Consider the following 13,433-nt stretch of genomic DNA (forward strand, 5'->3'; position numbering starts at 1 on the left):
GGTTGAGATTCTGGTGCGTTGTCATGGTTACGTTGATGGGTCTGGCGTGGTTGGGATTCGGCGCTTCTCGTCTTCGGCCGTCGCTGAATTGATGCTGTTGGCTACCGTTTCGGCTCTTGGTGTATTTCTCTCTCTCTTTGGCTTCCGCTGCGTTGTTGTTGTCGGGTTTTGTTTCTTGGTGTATTCCTCCCCGTTTTGGCGTCGGTGCCGTTAGGTTTCGGTTCTTGGTGTATTCCTCGCCGTTGCTGTGTCGGTGCCATTGGATTTCGATTCTTGGTGTATCCCTCTCCCTCTTTGGCTGCTGCTGCGTCGTTGTCGTTGGGTTTCTGCTTTCTCGGTGTATTCACGCCGTTGCTGCGTTGATGCCGTTGATTTTCGGTCCTCGGTGTATGCCTCTCTCGTTTTGGCTGCTGCTGCGTCGTTGTTGTTGGGTTTTGGTTCTGAAAAGCCAGTGGCGTCCGCCGTGATCGCGACTTAGACAAACAGTTAGTGCGAATGATTTCCAAAGGCCATCATGCTCTCCGGATCGTGAAGGAGCCGGATTTTAAGAAGCTGGTAGAGGACGTTTCAAATTGCCCTGGATATAAGTTGCCCACACGTAAAACTCTGTCTAATGTGCTACTTCCAAATATACACAGTGAGTTAATTGCCAATGTGAAAGAGAAGATAGCATCTGCATGTGGAGTTTGTCTCACAGCTGATGGATGGACATCGCTCACCAATGAGAGTTACATAGCTGTAACCGCACACTTCATAGACAAGACGAATATGGAACTATCTTCGCATATGCTATCTTGTGAAGCGTTCGGTGAGAGGCACACAAGCCTCAATCTTTGCTCTTTTCTTCAGAGTGTTGCAGCTGATTGGAAAATTTTAGATAAAATTACTGCAATTGCATCAGACAATGCTGCCAATATCGTATCAGCGATAAAATTGGGAAATTGGCGCCATATTCCATGCTTTGCCCACACTTTGAACATCATTGTACAGAAAGCACTGGGACCAATTGACAGTGTAAGGGTCAAAGCAAAGGCAATTGTAGAATTTTTCAATCGCAGCTCATCCGGATTCAAGAAGCTCAAAGAAATTAATAGCCAATCAAATCTTTCCGACCTTAAGCTGACACAAGATGTGCCTACACGTTGGAACTCAACATACAAAATGTTTCAGCGCTTGTCTATTTTAAAAGATGGAGTTATGGTGGTCATTTCCCTTCTACGCCCTGAACTAGTACTGACCCAGGCAGAATGGGAAATTATTGATGGTGTATTGCCAGTGCTGAAGCCATTTTCTGAAATAACAACTGAAATTTCAGCAGAGAAAAATGTCACCTTATCAAATGTTATTATAATGGCCACATTGCTGCATCAATCCATAGCCAAAGCTATTCCAAAAGATGATTTTCTACGGGCAGTCGTAGAAAAACTCAAAGAGCAGTTGACCGTACGTTTTGGGGATTTGGAAAATAGTATTTTGTATGCAGAGAGCACCATACTAGACCCAAGATTTAAGAAACGCGGTTTTAGGTCCGATGAATGCTATGAAAAAACAGTTGCAGCTCTACAATGTAAGATCGCTCAAACGGGATTGGTTGATAATGTTGCTGATGATCTGTCTTCACAAATCGAAACCGTCAAAACGTCGCCAACCAAAAGTGGCATTTGGGACGAGTATGACAAGCAGTATAACCAAATAACAAAGCCAAGCTGTAACACGGCTGCTGCCATTAGAGAGGTAGATAAATACCTAGCAGAAGAGAACATCAATAGAAAGCAGGACCGTTTGATCTGGTGGACGCAGCGAAAAAATGTATATCCACGACTATACGAATATGCGTTGAAACGTCTTTGTTTGGTGGCCACGTCGGTGCCATGTGAGCGCCTATTTTCTGCAGCAGGAAAAATAGTCCGCAAAAGACGAACGCTTTTGACGCCCAATAAGGCTGAAAGCCTTATGTTTTTACATAATAATATGTGAAATACTTAAAAATGGTGTGTATTTTATAGGTTTTAAAATTATAATGGACAACATATGTAAGTAAAATTGATTATTGTTTTTCAGCCCCGACTTCTAAAACATAAACGAGATACTTAATTGAAACTGTTGGTTGTGTCCTAACGATATCAAGTACTAAGTACGAATTAAAATAAATTTAAGAAGTTAAAACGTCAATGAATTGTAGTGCATTATTTACATATAAGCTTAAAACTAGATATGAGACTTTAAAATTGAACTAAGAACAAAAAGACCGATCAACAAAACAGGCCAAAGAACAAAAAAGAACGAACTAAAGGGACAATGAAAAAAAAGAACGATGAACAAAAAAGAACGAACGGAAAAGAACGATGAACTAAAAAGAACGATGAACGAAAAAGAACGAATAAGATGAACAAAAAGGAACGAACTAAAAGAACGACTTAGTTCACTGCATAAAAATGAACGAACGAACTTATTCAGTAAATTGAACGATGTTTACCCAACACTACTCCATATCTTCCATATCTTGAGGCCATTGCCTGCACAACAGATATAAAACAAGTTATCCAATAGCTGTATATGTATGTATATGAACGTCACAAAAGCGCAGCTGTTGGCACAGTTGGGGAAGAGAGGCCCACTTATGAATGTATGCACGTACATTCCAAGTAAATAAACGTTCCATTGACTACTAGTGTTTCTTGCCAGAGTCCGCCACAACAAAATGTGAAAAGAGCTGCCATACCAACTCAAAAATAGCGAACAAAACGAAATGAGCAAAACAAAAAGAGCTGCCATACCAGCTCAAACATAGCGAACATGAGGAACAAAAACGAACGATGAACAAAAAAGAACGACAGATGAACAAAAAAGAACGATGAACAAAAAAGAACGATGAACAAAAAAGAACGATGAACGAAAAAGAACGAATAAGATGAACTTATTCAGTTCGTTCACTTCCATGAATAGTTCATCTTTGTTCGTTCGTTCATGAACGAAGATTGTGATACACTTCCACCGATCCACCAAACAGACAGACGGATATGGGGATATCGACATGGTTGTTAATGCTGATACATACGTATATCCTTTATGTGGTACCCTTTTCGGGTATCAAAACAAACACATTTGTTTGATTCGGTTTTGCAATGATTTTTCTAACTGCGAAATGGGGAAGTTTTCTGCGGAGAGTAATAGCACTCTCTGTAGTAGATGATATTGTATAGAAACCGGTTTTCCCTATGCATTGATTCTTGTGGTGACTAACCGTAGATAAGGTAGACGTCGGAATTATACAACAGAGTCCAAAAAATTCCGTGATTATTTAATTAGTAAATGGATTGAAGAATACGCCACTTCCTAGCCGAGCTGATGCCGGAGTTGCTGATCCATAAACTTAATTATTTGAATGACGCTGCAATTAACAAACACCAATACCTATAACAGTAGCGTAGCCAGCAAAAGTTAAAAAAATACTTTCTAAAAAAAAAAAAAAAAATATCGTATGGAAAAACTCTATTGTCAGCGCGTCAATCTTCTACCGTGTAATCAACTACTCTACCCCCTAGGCCTGCCTCTCTGCTTGTCCCTGATCTCAAAGGAAGAGCTTTAACTCAATCAGCGATATAGTGGTCATTAGCACGTACACTTGATCGCTTAGAGGTACGGGTGATTCACCTGGAAATGATCAGCACATTCGGAGCAGCCAAAGAAGTTCTTGATGTAGCCGTGCATGGCCTGCAACACTTCGAGGGGATCCTGCGAGTCCTCGTTCTCGGCCGCCAGCACTGTCATGAAATGGAACAAGGTCCATAGAGAGCAGCTGAAGCCCCTAAGATGTGGACTGGAGCCAGTGCACCCGACGAAATGCGTGGAGGAGTAGATAGGACCCAGTTGCCCCTCAAGTCGCTGCAGTTCTTGCTCGAACTGTTTGCCTGTCAGCTCTTGATTAAACTGCACCACATAGTCCTTGAGCTTAGACAGCAGCTGGTGTCCATTGAATCCCAAAGGATTGTAGCGTTGCAGCACGCCCAAGAAACGTTGGAGGGCAAGTAGACGTTCACCTCCGATCTCGTTAACCTTGGGCACCTCGTTGTGCAGTACTGTACGGATGGCCTCCTCGAGATCTGCCTGATAAACTAAATGCTTGTGGCGATGAACTTCCTCGAGGATTTCATTATTCTCAGCTGCAATAGCTGCAACCGGAGCATGCTGGATCTCAGCCTTCTCAGGCCTCGGTGTTATGTTCTTCTTGCGCAGTGCAGTCTGAATGGTCTCGGAATATGCTGGACCAGTTTGTTCCGCCGGTGTGTAGGGTGTGATCTCACCCTTGCGATCCACAATTGACAATTGATGACTGGTGGGATCAATTTTAAATTTGGAAGCCGCCGCCAGATCGCTCACACGGCGCACCTGCAGAGAGGGCCACTGTAGAAGGAACAGGGCCGTTTCAATGCACACTGTGGAGTTCTCTGGCTCGTAGACAAGTGCCACAAACTCGCGTTGGCTACTCAGTCCCTCGAAGATGGTAGAGTTTGAGTCGTTTTCCGTGACATAATGGAAATTTGGCCAGTAGGTGTTGTTGTTTACGCTGTTTTGTTTTATTGTTTATGCTGCTTGTTAGATTATCGGCGACCAGTATGCTCGCCAACAAGCCACGAATCTCGGCTGGATCCTGCGAGTTGAGATCCTGTCCGTAGTTCTTGGCACTCGGCTGGAAACTCGGACCCATGTAGCGAAGCGTGGGATAGCCCATGACCTCGTAGGTCCGACAGATACCATTGTTCTCCTCTGTCGCGCAGTCAATGGCACCGACTATGACCACATCCTGCCAGGAATGCAACTGCTCGGCCACCTGCTTGTAGATGGGAGCGAAGCGCCTACAGTGCCCGCAATAGGTGTTGTAGAATTCCACCAGAGAGCCGTGATTCTGCTCCAAGACGGTCTCGTTGAAGATTCCCACACTCAGCTGGACAACCTTGTCATTTTCGTCGTATAGACTAATGATGTAAATTTGAATGAAAACATCGATGTCCATGTCCATCGATGTTGTCAAAATCAAACATCGATGTTGGATTGATACATCGGATTTATTCTTCGATGCATCGTTGTATGACCGATGTTTCAAAACTTTCCCATTTGATTATAAAACCGAATATTCAACAAAGGAAAAATTAAACTTGAGCTTTCATAGCAGTCTTTTACATATCATAGGACTAAACGAAACAATATTTAACATAAAAGAAATGATTATGCTTTCATAGCAGTCTTTTACATATCACTGTAGATATCATCATATATAACTAATATTTCAAATAATTACTATTTGTCAATGCTTTGCAAAAACCAAAATGCGGCTTAGTCGCACAGGTGAAAGTCTATTACGTTTTCGACTTAATATGTTAGCAGCCGCTGAGTACACCCGTTCAAAATACACCCAGAAGATGCTATTAACGTCAGCATTGTATTTTGCGTAAAAAAAGATTATAGCGAAATTCCGTTCTATTCCGTCGAATATTACTAGGTAAAAAGATCGCCCATACCCTGTTTACACTAGGGTTTCACAATTGCGTTATTGGCTTAGCTACTAAGAACAGAGAGAGAGAGACAGCAAAAAAAACTCTAAAGATAAAAATATGGCTATGGAAAAGAGTAAATACAAATTTTAACGAACTGTGCGTTACTCCAGTGGGCATACGTCTCGCTGTGTTATTACGTCTTGCGTTACGAAAACAGCTGGTTTGTTTTTTAAGACATTATGGAAAGCAATTAACAAATTATGGAAAATATAGAAAAAAGGATGTGAGTTCTTCCTACCCATGAAAACACTCATACAGTGGAATTGTGTTAATTTCGATTAAAATATAAAACGCGCGGCAGTGTAACTGAGTTAAAACTAGCTCGAACTTGAACTAGTTTTTGTTCACTGATGCTCCATTAATCAAAATTAGTAACTGCCAGTGTGGAAAGTCATTTAGTTGTTAGTTTACATTTTAGTTTAAATTTGAAGTGCACCATTGTCACCCGAAACAATATGTCTCTGTCAACTCCCATTATATTTAGAGCAGTGAAACGAACTAGTATAGATGAACCTTCTTATTGGTTCATCACTTATTTGTCAAAACAAACCGTGGGGGCGAAAATAACGGAAATGAAATGATTTTGCGTTCATGGGACCGGGTTCGACCGCGATGCTTCGCTGATTTGTCGTGCTTACTACTGTTGGTGGTGTTTATCCCCGTCACATATGTCTTCCATATGACTCTTGTGCTGCCGGAGTTGTTTGGAGTCGGCAGCTTCTGGTACACGGTGATTTGGGTGGCCGCTCAATTTCTGAAATTTAACACCGCCGCGAATTTTCTTCGCCTGCATGCTGGTGGACACCACAATTAGAAGTAAGTACAATCTTGCTGCTCCAAATGCGATTTCAAAGTTTGCCTTTTAGTGGAGCTTCTGAAGCCGCCTCTAGATCCCGATCTGCGAGTCCGTTGGCATATGTGCAACGAGTGCCAGGCGCTAGTGCCACCCCGGTCCTGGCACTGTGAGGTCTGTAACGTGTGTGTGTTAAAGCGGGACCATCATTGCCGCTTTACCTGCTGTTGCATTGGACATCACAATTACAGCTATTTCGTCTACTTTCTACTGTATCTGATGATTGGGTCTTTCGTTGCGGGCATCCTGGGCGGCATCTATCAGTGGAATGTCCATTTCGACTTCTATTATAGGCCATTCACCATGATCACAGTGTTTGTGCCCGCTGTGAGCCTCACTCTGAGCCCCAGCTGGGAAAGCTTTTATTTACTTACATACCTACTCACTTGGCTGGCCTTCGGTATATCCACTAGTCTACTACTAGTCTACCACTGGCCTATATTAAAATTGGGTTCGGTGGCAAAGGAGCGCCGCAGTCGCAACTACGACCTCGGGATGCGGGCTAACATGGAAATGATTTTCGGCAGGCGCATGTACTTGGGGTGGTTATCACCGTTTGTGCACAGAGAGCTGCCTCACGATGGCATCAACTGGGAGCCGGTTCTCACACATCTAACGAAAGAGGATTAACACTGTCAATCCTCACTAGTCAGCACTCGAATAGTTGGATCTAAATTATATCAATATTATAGTATTTAGCACATACCAAGGCATTTTCTTAACAATCGTGTTTATAACAATCAATTACAAACGAATCTTTACAATAAAGTTTACTACTTCTCAAGGAAGCTTTCGTCGACCAGAAACTTCAGCTGGTCTAGATGCGTTTCGTTCAACGTGAAACCATATTGAGATCCTCCACAGACACTTGCAATGCGCTCACGGCGGGTGCGCCGGGAATACGATGGAAATCGGAGTTTTTACCGGTATGCAGCAGCTAATATTAGCTGCCCAGGCTCGGTATAATGCACTGCAGAATTGCATTAAAAGTGTCCAAATTGGAGTTGCCAACTCTGCTCGGCATTGTCCTTCAGAAAGCTGATGATTTTTATAGCCAAATTGAAACTGTTTGTGTCCACTTTTATAGAAAGTGCATTCATTCATCTCGATACATTTATATATGCTTTAAAAATTGCGATGGAAATTCTTTTAAGAAAGCAGTAAGCTGAAAAGAACTTCCTGTGACAGTATATCTTCAGATGGATATGGCTAACATATATTGACTAGTCTATTGATATTACTTTAAAATATAGGTACATATTACATTTATGAACATTCTTTATGGGACCGCTTTCTTCTTTGTTCATTTTAAAAGCCACAGTCGAGAGAATACATTTACAAAGCAACCAAAACACTTAGAATAATTTGACACCATGGCTACCATCTATCTCAATTAGCTCACATCTGCCCTTCTCTTCCAGCAGTCGTAGTGCATTTAGGAGCACTGACTCATCCACGCCGTGGAAATCCATCTGAGTGGTGCTCTCGCCAGAAGCTATTTCGTACAGGGTGCAAATGCTGTTGGTCTGGCCCGTCTCCTGTATCCAATCGTATACCATGTTCCCATACGCCTCCAGCGTGTACCAATACACTTGCCACTCCTGGCGGCGTTTGTCCAAAGCAGTTGCATGCCCACTCCGCTGCAGTTGCTCCAGTATCACTAGTATGAGCTCCGGCGAAAGGCGTCGCTGAATTGACTCATTGTGGAATAGTGGCAAGCTCTGTTCGTTGATGCTGAGTGAAAACTTATTCGTTTGCTTGAGGTATTTGAGAAAGAGATCCGTCCAGACCTTCAACTGCTTCTGTCTGGTTTCTTCGTGCGGCTGCAAACTGTCGGGAAAGTTTAATAATACATGATTCAAGTATTTGTAAATTGCCTTACGTGAAGAACGGTGGAAATGTGTACTCCCAGGGCCATTGGAATTCAGTCATATTTGTTTATTTTAACTTAATTTAATGAACAATCTCAAACAGCTGTTGATATAGCCCCCTCTTTTTAAATAGTTGAACTACTTGAGGTAAATGGCGGAGAATATTCACGATTGTGAATTCTTCTTGTAGATTCATCCCGTCTTTCTTCTGAACTTAAAAAATAACTACGATATCTTTCACCTGAACTGCGCTAACATTTTTAAATTTTCCTTATTTTCGGTGGAAAATTGAAACACCCCCTTGGTTTATAATAGGTTAATCGTTCTGCGTCCAGGATTGGAAAGCGTATTGCTAGATTTTGATGTTCCGTCGAATATTACTAGCTAGATAGAACCCTTAGTTCTGCCCACATATATTTATACGATTGATGAATCATTTTTCTATTTAACTGTCTTATTCTTAATACTTGCTTTTATTGGATTTTGCGTAAAAAAGGTTTTATCGAAATAGGTCAAACAAAAAAATCGTTTTAGCGAAAATGGGCAAACAAAACAAACGAAGAGGATAGTCGTTCATATTGCTTTATTTTGATATTCCGTCGAATATTACTAGCTATAAAGAACGCCCAGCTATACCCACATAATTTTATACAATTAATGAACCCATTTTCCACTTGTCTGGTTGATTTTTAACTCTTGCTTTTGTTGGATTTAGTCTAAAAAAATGTTTTAGTGAAGAAGGTAAAATAAAAAGAAAAACCTAATAAGACGTAAGAGAAAAATCGTTCCTTTTGCTCAATTTTGATATTCCGTTGAATAATTCTGGCTAACTAAAACCTTTAGTTCTGCCCACATAATTTTAGACCGTTGATGAATCAATTTTCTTCAAGATTGTCTAGTTTTTAGTCCTTGCTTTTATTGTATTTTGACTGAACTATGGCTTAAACAAAATAGTTAAACAAAAAAAATAGTGGCACCGTAACTGAGTTTGAAATGTCACGTCAACCAGAGTATGGGCATGTGAGTACCCTATTTCGTTAATATTTTATAAAGATACTGTTTTCCAAGCTGTTCTAAAATGTAATTAATAAAGAAATTATCTCAAATTTATAATATGAGATGTAAGACTCCCATCTTACTCTAGTAGACTACTATTAGTAAACCTCCCATCCTTAGTTAACCGTAGAAAAATGCTTGGTGTGATATTTATGCACAACTTGATCAGGGGTGACATAGACAGCCCTGATCTGTTGAGCCGCATAAACTTCACGATTCCTATTAGACTGACTAGAAATTTTATACCGTTGTTCCTTCCACTTTGTAGATCGAATTATTCCTTGCATGAACCGTTTAGGGTCTTATGCTCGGATTATAATTCCCTCTACCATATTATATCCACCACTAATTCTCTTCCTCTTATTAAATTATTAATCCTTACACACCTTTCTATTAATTAGTAACTGTAGTGGTATTTGTACTTTGATTGCATGCTTAGTTTCTTAGTAAGTTTAGTACTAATTTTCCTCGAATGTTATTCTAACAGCTATCTTTCTTGCATGTTCGCGTTTGGTTCGGCTACGCACCGCGCGTCATGCGGCAGCGCCCCTCGGTCGGTTGGGCGGGAGGAGGGCTGCGTTTTGCCTGGGATCCGCGCGTAACAGCCTTCTGCTGGTGTCACACGGGCCACTTGACGGTGCAGTAACTGCATCGCCTCTTGAAAGATGCAGTCATTGCATGTCAACGTCCACAATAATCATGCATATGGTTAGGGTCTTGTAAATATATCTCGATCCCGAAACCGATACTTGGTTTCTGTAAGAAGAACACTACCTTAAAAATATCGTTTAAATACCTTTAAAACAGAGACTAGTTTTGGCCTTATTGGTGCATTAGATGACAAACATTTTCTCAGTTCTGGAATAGGGTATTTTCCCAGGGTATGCAACAAATTCCAGAGGAAATCCCAAAAAAGTCCCACAAAACTCAAGCGTGAATGAGCGAAAATGATTTAAATGCAATCCATTGGAATAAATGACGTACGAAAGTACGAATTGAGAGCGAAAAATAAAAAAACCTGCGTATCGAAATTTCTATATTCAAGTCCGCAAAAGGGAACCCTGTATGCATTTGCGACCAGTTCGCAGTCCGCATAGATGGGCAGCGCTGAACAAATATTTAAAAGATGATTCAAAAAATTTAACGGCCCACTTAACCGAAACTGTATCTAATAATTTATTCTGGCAGTTGCTGGAATAGAATCCATTACGTTTCATTTTTACTCAGTCCCGGCCCAACCGAATTAGAACTCGGATTTTCCATTTACATTAAAATGAAATTTTTTAATTGGTCTTAAATAGAAAAAATTGTGTACATAAACATTTCCTCGGGCTTTTTCATACAGTTTGATGGGGTGTGGTGTCTTGCTTTGGTTTATTTCAAACGTTTGTAGTCCGGTTTCTCAAAGAAAGTAAACATGTAGAGAAAAAAATTTTTTTTTGCATTTTGGTGGATAATCAAAGTACTCACACGTATATATATATATATTTAATTGTATCTGCAATATATTCTTGTTTAATATACGTTAAGTACTAGCAGGCGCAATACATTCAATATATTTTTTCTGTTCAGTTAGGGTCTTTTTCTAGAGTCCTTTACTTGTGTTCAATCAGACCTGCGCGGCATTCTATAGGTTTGAAATCATTTACACTAATTTGAGTTTTATGTTATTAGCTGATTTACGTTAATTTGGTTTTGCTTATACAATTTGCATGATGTGGGTGCTTAATAACTATCTTTATCCTCTGTGTGTGTGCCTTGCCATTAACTATCGTAATACATTTATTTATTTTCTTTCTGTAGTAGGGAAAAAGGTTTCCTGTTGCTGTGGGATCGGGTCTAATGGGGATAGAGTTAGGAGGAGATCCTTAGCATGGTAGATACAACATATATGTATATAGTTATCTTTTGGTTTTGCACTTTATTTTATTTGTTTTTTTTTTGTACACATGCGTGAAATTCTCTAGGGAGCGAAGGTTTCTCTTGATAGTACCCTACCGTTTAGAGTATGTGTATTAGTTAGCTAATGTTTAAAGAGCTTTACAGTTAGTTCCTAGTTAACAAGTGAGGTTTGGTTGAAATCTTTCTTTGCTAGATAGGTATTCTTTTGTATGTTGTCTTACGTTTTCCCGCCGTATGCCTGCCATTTAATATCCAAGTCATTTACATAGCATTGCATTCGATTTATTTATCTTCCAGTATATAGGTATTATATAAATAATAAAGCAATTAAGAGTTCTCTTCAAAAAAATACAAAATAAATGGCTTCATGTGTGCGTGCTTAAAACATCTATATTGATGATGTAATGGGTAACGAGTACTTGGGCTAGATGGTATTACTCGGCTATGACCGGCACGTATTGGTTCCGGCTGCTGGCTCGTCAGCAAGGGGGTGGAGTTGTTTTATTGTCATAGTCCGAGGCCATTTACTTTCTTTATTTTAAATTTAACGTGCAAGAAAAAAACAAGCCATACACCTCACCGGACAGAGTTCACTACAAATGACCACATAACACGGACGATTACCTAAAAGACAGACGGACGATCCTCAGCTGTTTCGAGGACCCCTTGCCCACCCTACCTTGGTCATGCCATTCCATACATCTATCTGTCGGCCATGACCCCTTGGTGTCCGACACGCGCTACAGGGGCTTGGAAGGGGAGATCATAAGAAGGGTTTAGTTAAACATTATAATGATATTTATTGGAACTAAATTATACATAAAAATACGGGGTATATGTTCCCTCCCATAGGCTACCTGGGCCTGGTTCCCTTGAACTAGGATCAGGTAAACTTATAAACTAGTATTTGAATAAATGTGCAATGGTAAAGATTAAAATTTAAAGATAGAATATAAATGTTGATTCTTACGGGCTACGAAACGGTGAGGCAATTTGGTCGGAACACCCATAGACAATTTCTTCCATGCCCAAATGATTGTAATCAAATACCTAGTAAATAAACTCCCTTTTACTGCGGATCCACCGTCGAAAGCGCTTTCTGATGGTTGCTGCAAAACTGTGGTTAATATGATATTTTGGGTTCGGGTGTATTATTATTGCATTTCGGTTATAAACATATTGGTTCTTGTTATTTTTTTTGTTTTGATCTGTGCATGGAAGGTTATCTATTAATGGATTTGTTTTAGTTTCATATTCACTCTTCCTCTTGCCCTTCTTTTCCTACTCTATGCTCCCTCACTGCTGTTCTTCATTTCTGCATTTCTTTTTTTATGTATATGTATGTAAACTTAAATAGCTGTTCTGCTGCTCGGTAATATTCTGCTTACTCTTATATTAACTTATGTTACTTCTCTCGCCTTATCGCCAGCCCCCTTCGGATCCGGTGCTGGCGAGCGTTTTTATAGCTCGCTTGCTCTCCTATTGGGCTCTGCCTTTGCTGCTTGCGTGTTCTCTCTCTCCCCCGCTTTCACTCTCTGCCTATGCTCGCATCACCTTTGGCTCCGCTCGCCCTCTTTATTTTTTTGGGGCATTACCCTTGCAGCTCTGAGTATTGAACTCCAACAACACACTAACTCTTTCCTTCCCTATGTGCTGCGGATCTTAATTGGGCCTTGTTAACTGTATTTGCCATACGGCACGTTTAGGTAGGATTTGCGCTATTTTCCTCCTTTTTCTCCGTTCGTATTTCGCCGGTGCTGAACTTTCCGCTATCGCGGATTATCGACCGTCCCGCTTTGTGGCCGCCGCCTCACCGACGTCGATCCGGCTGCCCGCGAAGGTCGAGCCTCTCTGAATTTTTTCTGCGTCTCTGCTCCCTCGCTCTGTGCTGCGACAGATCAGCTGCTTGGAGCGCCGCTGCTTCGCCAGCCCAAATTGCTAGGCGCCAAATCTAGTGCAGGGAGAAAGAACCGTCTAACGTATTCGGCCCCGAAAGATCTGTGGTAACCCACTTTTTGTTCCTCTTACCCGTCAATCTTGGCCCCAGTGGCCGACCTAGCTTCAGTTATCGTAGTCCCGCGACTTTTGCTTTGCTGCTGCTGGATACCACTCGCGCTTTGACAATATTCTTTTCTTGACTTTGGAACTTTTTCATTAATGATTTTTGCTGAGCCTGTTCGGGGCGATGTTGGTCGC

General features: G+C 41.0%; 1 protein-coding gene, 1 long non-coding RNA gene and 2 pseudogenes across 2 annotated transcripts; 1 reads left to right on the forward strand and 3 right to left on the reverse strand.

Annotated features, from left to right (window-relative positions):
- Window positions 1–2,222: 2,222 nt before the first annotated feature.
- Window positions 2,223–5,091, reverse strand: LOC108158787 (annotated as a pseudogene).
- Window positions 5,092–5,939: 848 nt separating this feature from the next.
- LOC108158789 lies at window positions 5,940–7,201 on the forward strand (annotated as a pseudogene).
- Window positions 7,202–7,473: 272 nt separating this feature from the next.
- On the reverse strand, window positions 7,474–8,409 carry LOC108158790 (vacuolar protein-sorting-associated protein 25). Its single transcript, XM_017291472.2, has 2 exons — window positions 8,291–8,409; window positions 7,474–8,238 (listed from the first exon to the last, which is right to left on the reverse strand). Exons 1-2 carry the CDS (start codon window positions 8,338–8,340, stop codon window positions 7,764–7,766), a joined length of 525 nt encoding a protein of 174 aa, XP_017146961.2. The 5' UTR covers window positions 8,341–8,409; the 3' UTR covers window positions 7,474–7,763.
- A 4,406-nt stretch (window positions 8,410–12,815) lies between these two features.
- On the reverse strand, window positions 12,816–13,433 carry LOC117191746. Its single transcript, XR_004474060.1, has 2 exons — window positions 13,266–13,433; window positions 12,816–13,188 (listed from the first exon to the last, which is right to left on the reverse strand). It is a non-coding gene; the product is annotated as an uncharacterized LOC117191746 (long non-coding RNA).

The sequence above is a fragment of the Drosophila miranda genome, assembly GCF_003369915.1.
Source record: "Drosophila miranda strain MSH22 chromosome Y unlocalized genomic scaffold, D.miranda_PacBio2.1 Contig_Y1_pilon, whole genome shotgun sequence".
Classification (NCBI taxonomy): domain Eukaryota; kingdom Metazoa; phylum Arthropoda; class Insecta; order Diptera; family Drosophilidae; genus Drosophila; species Drosophila miranda.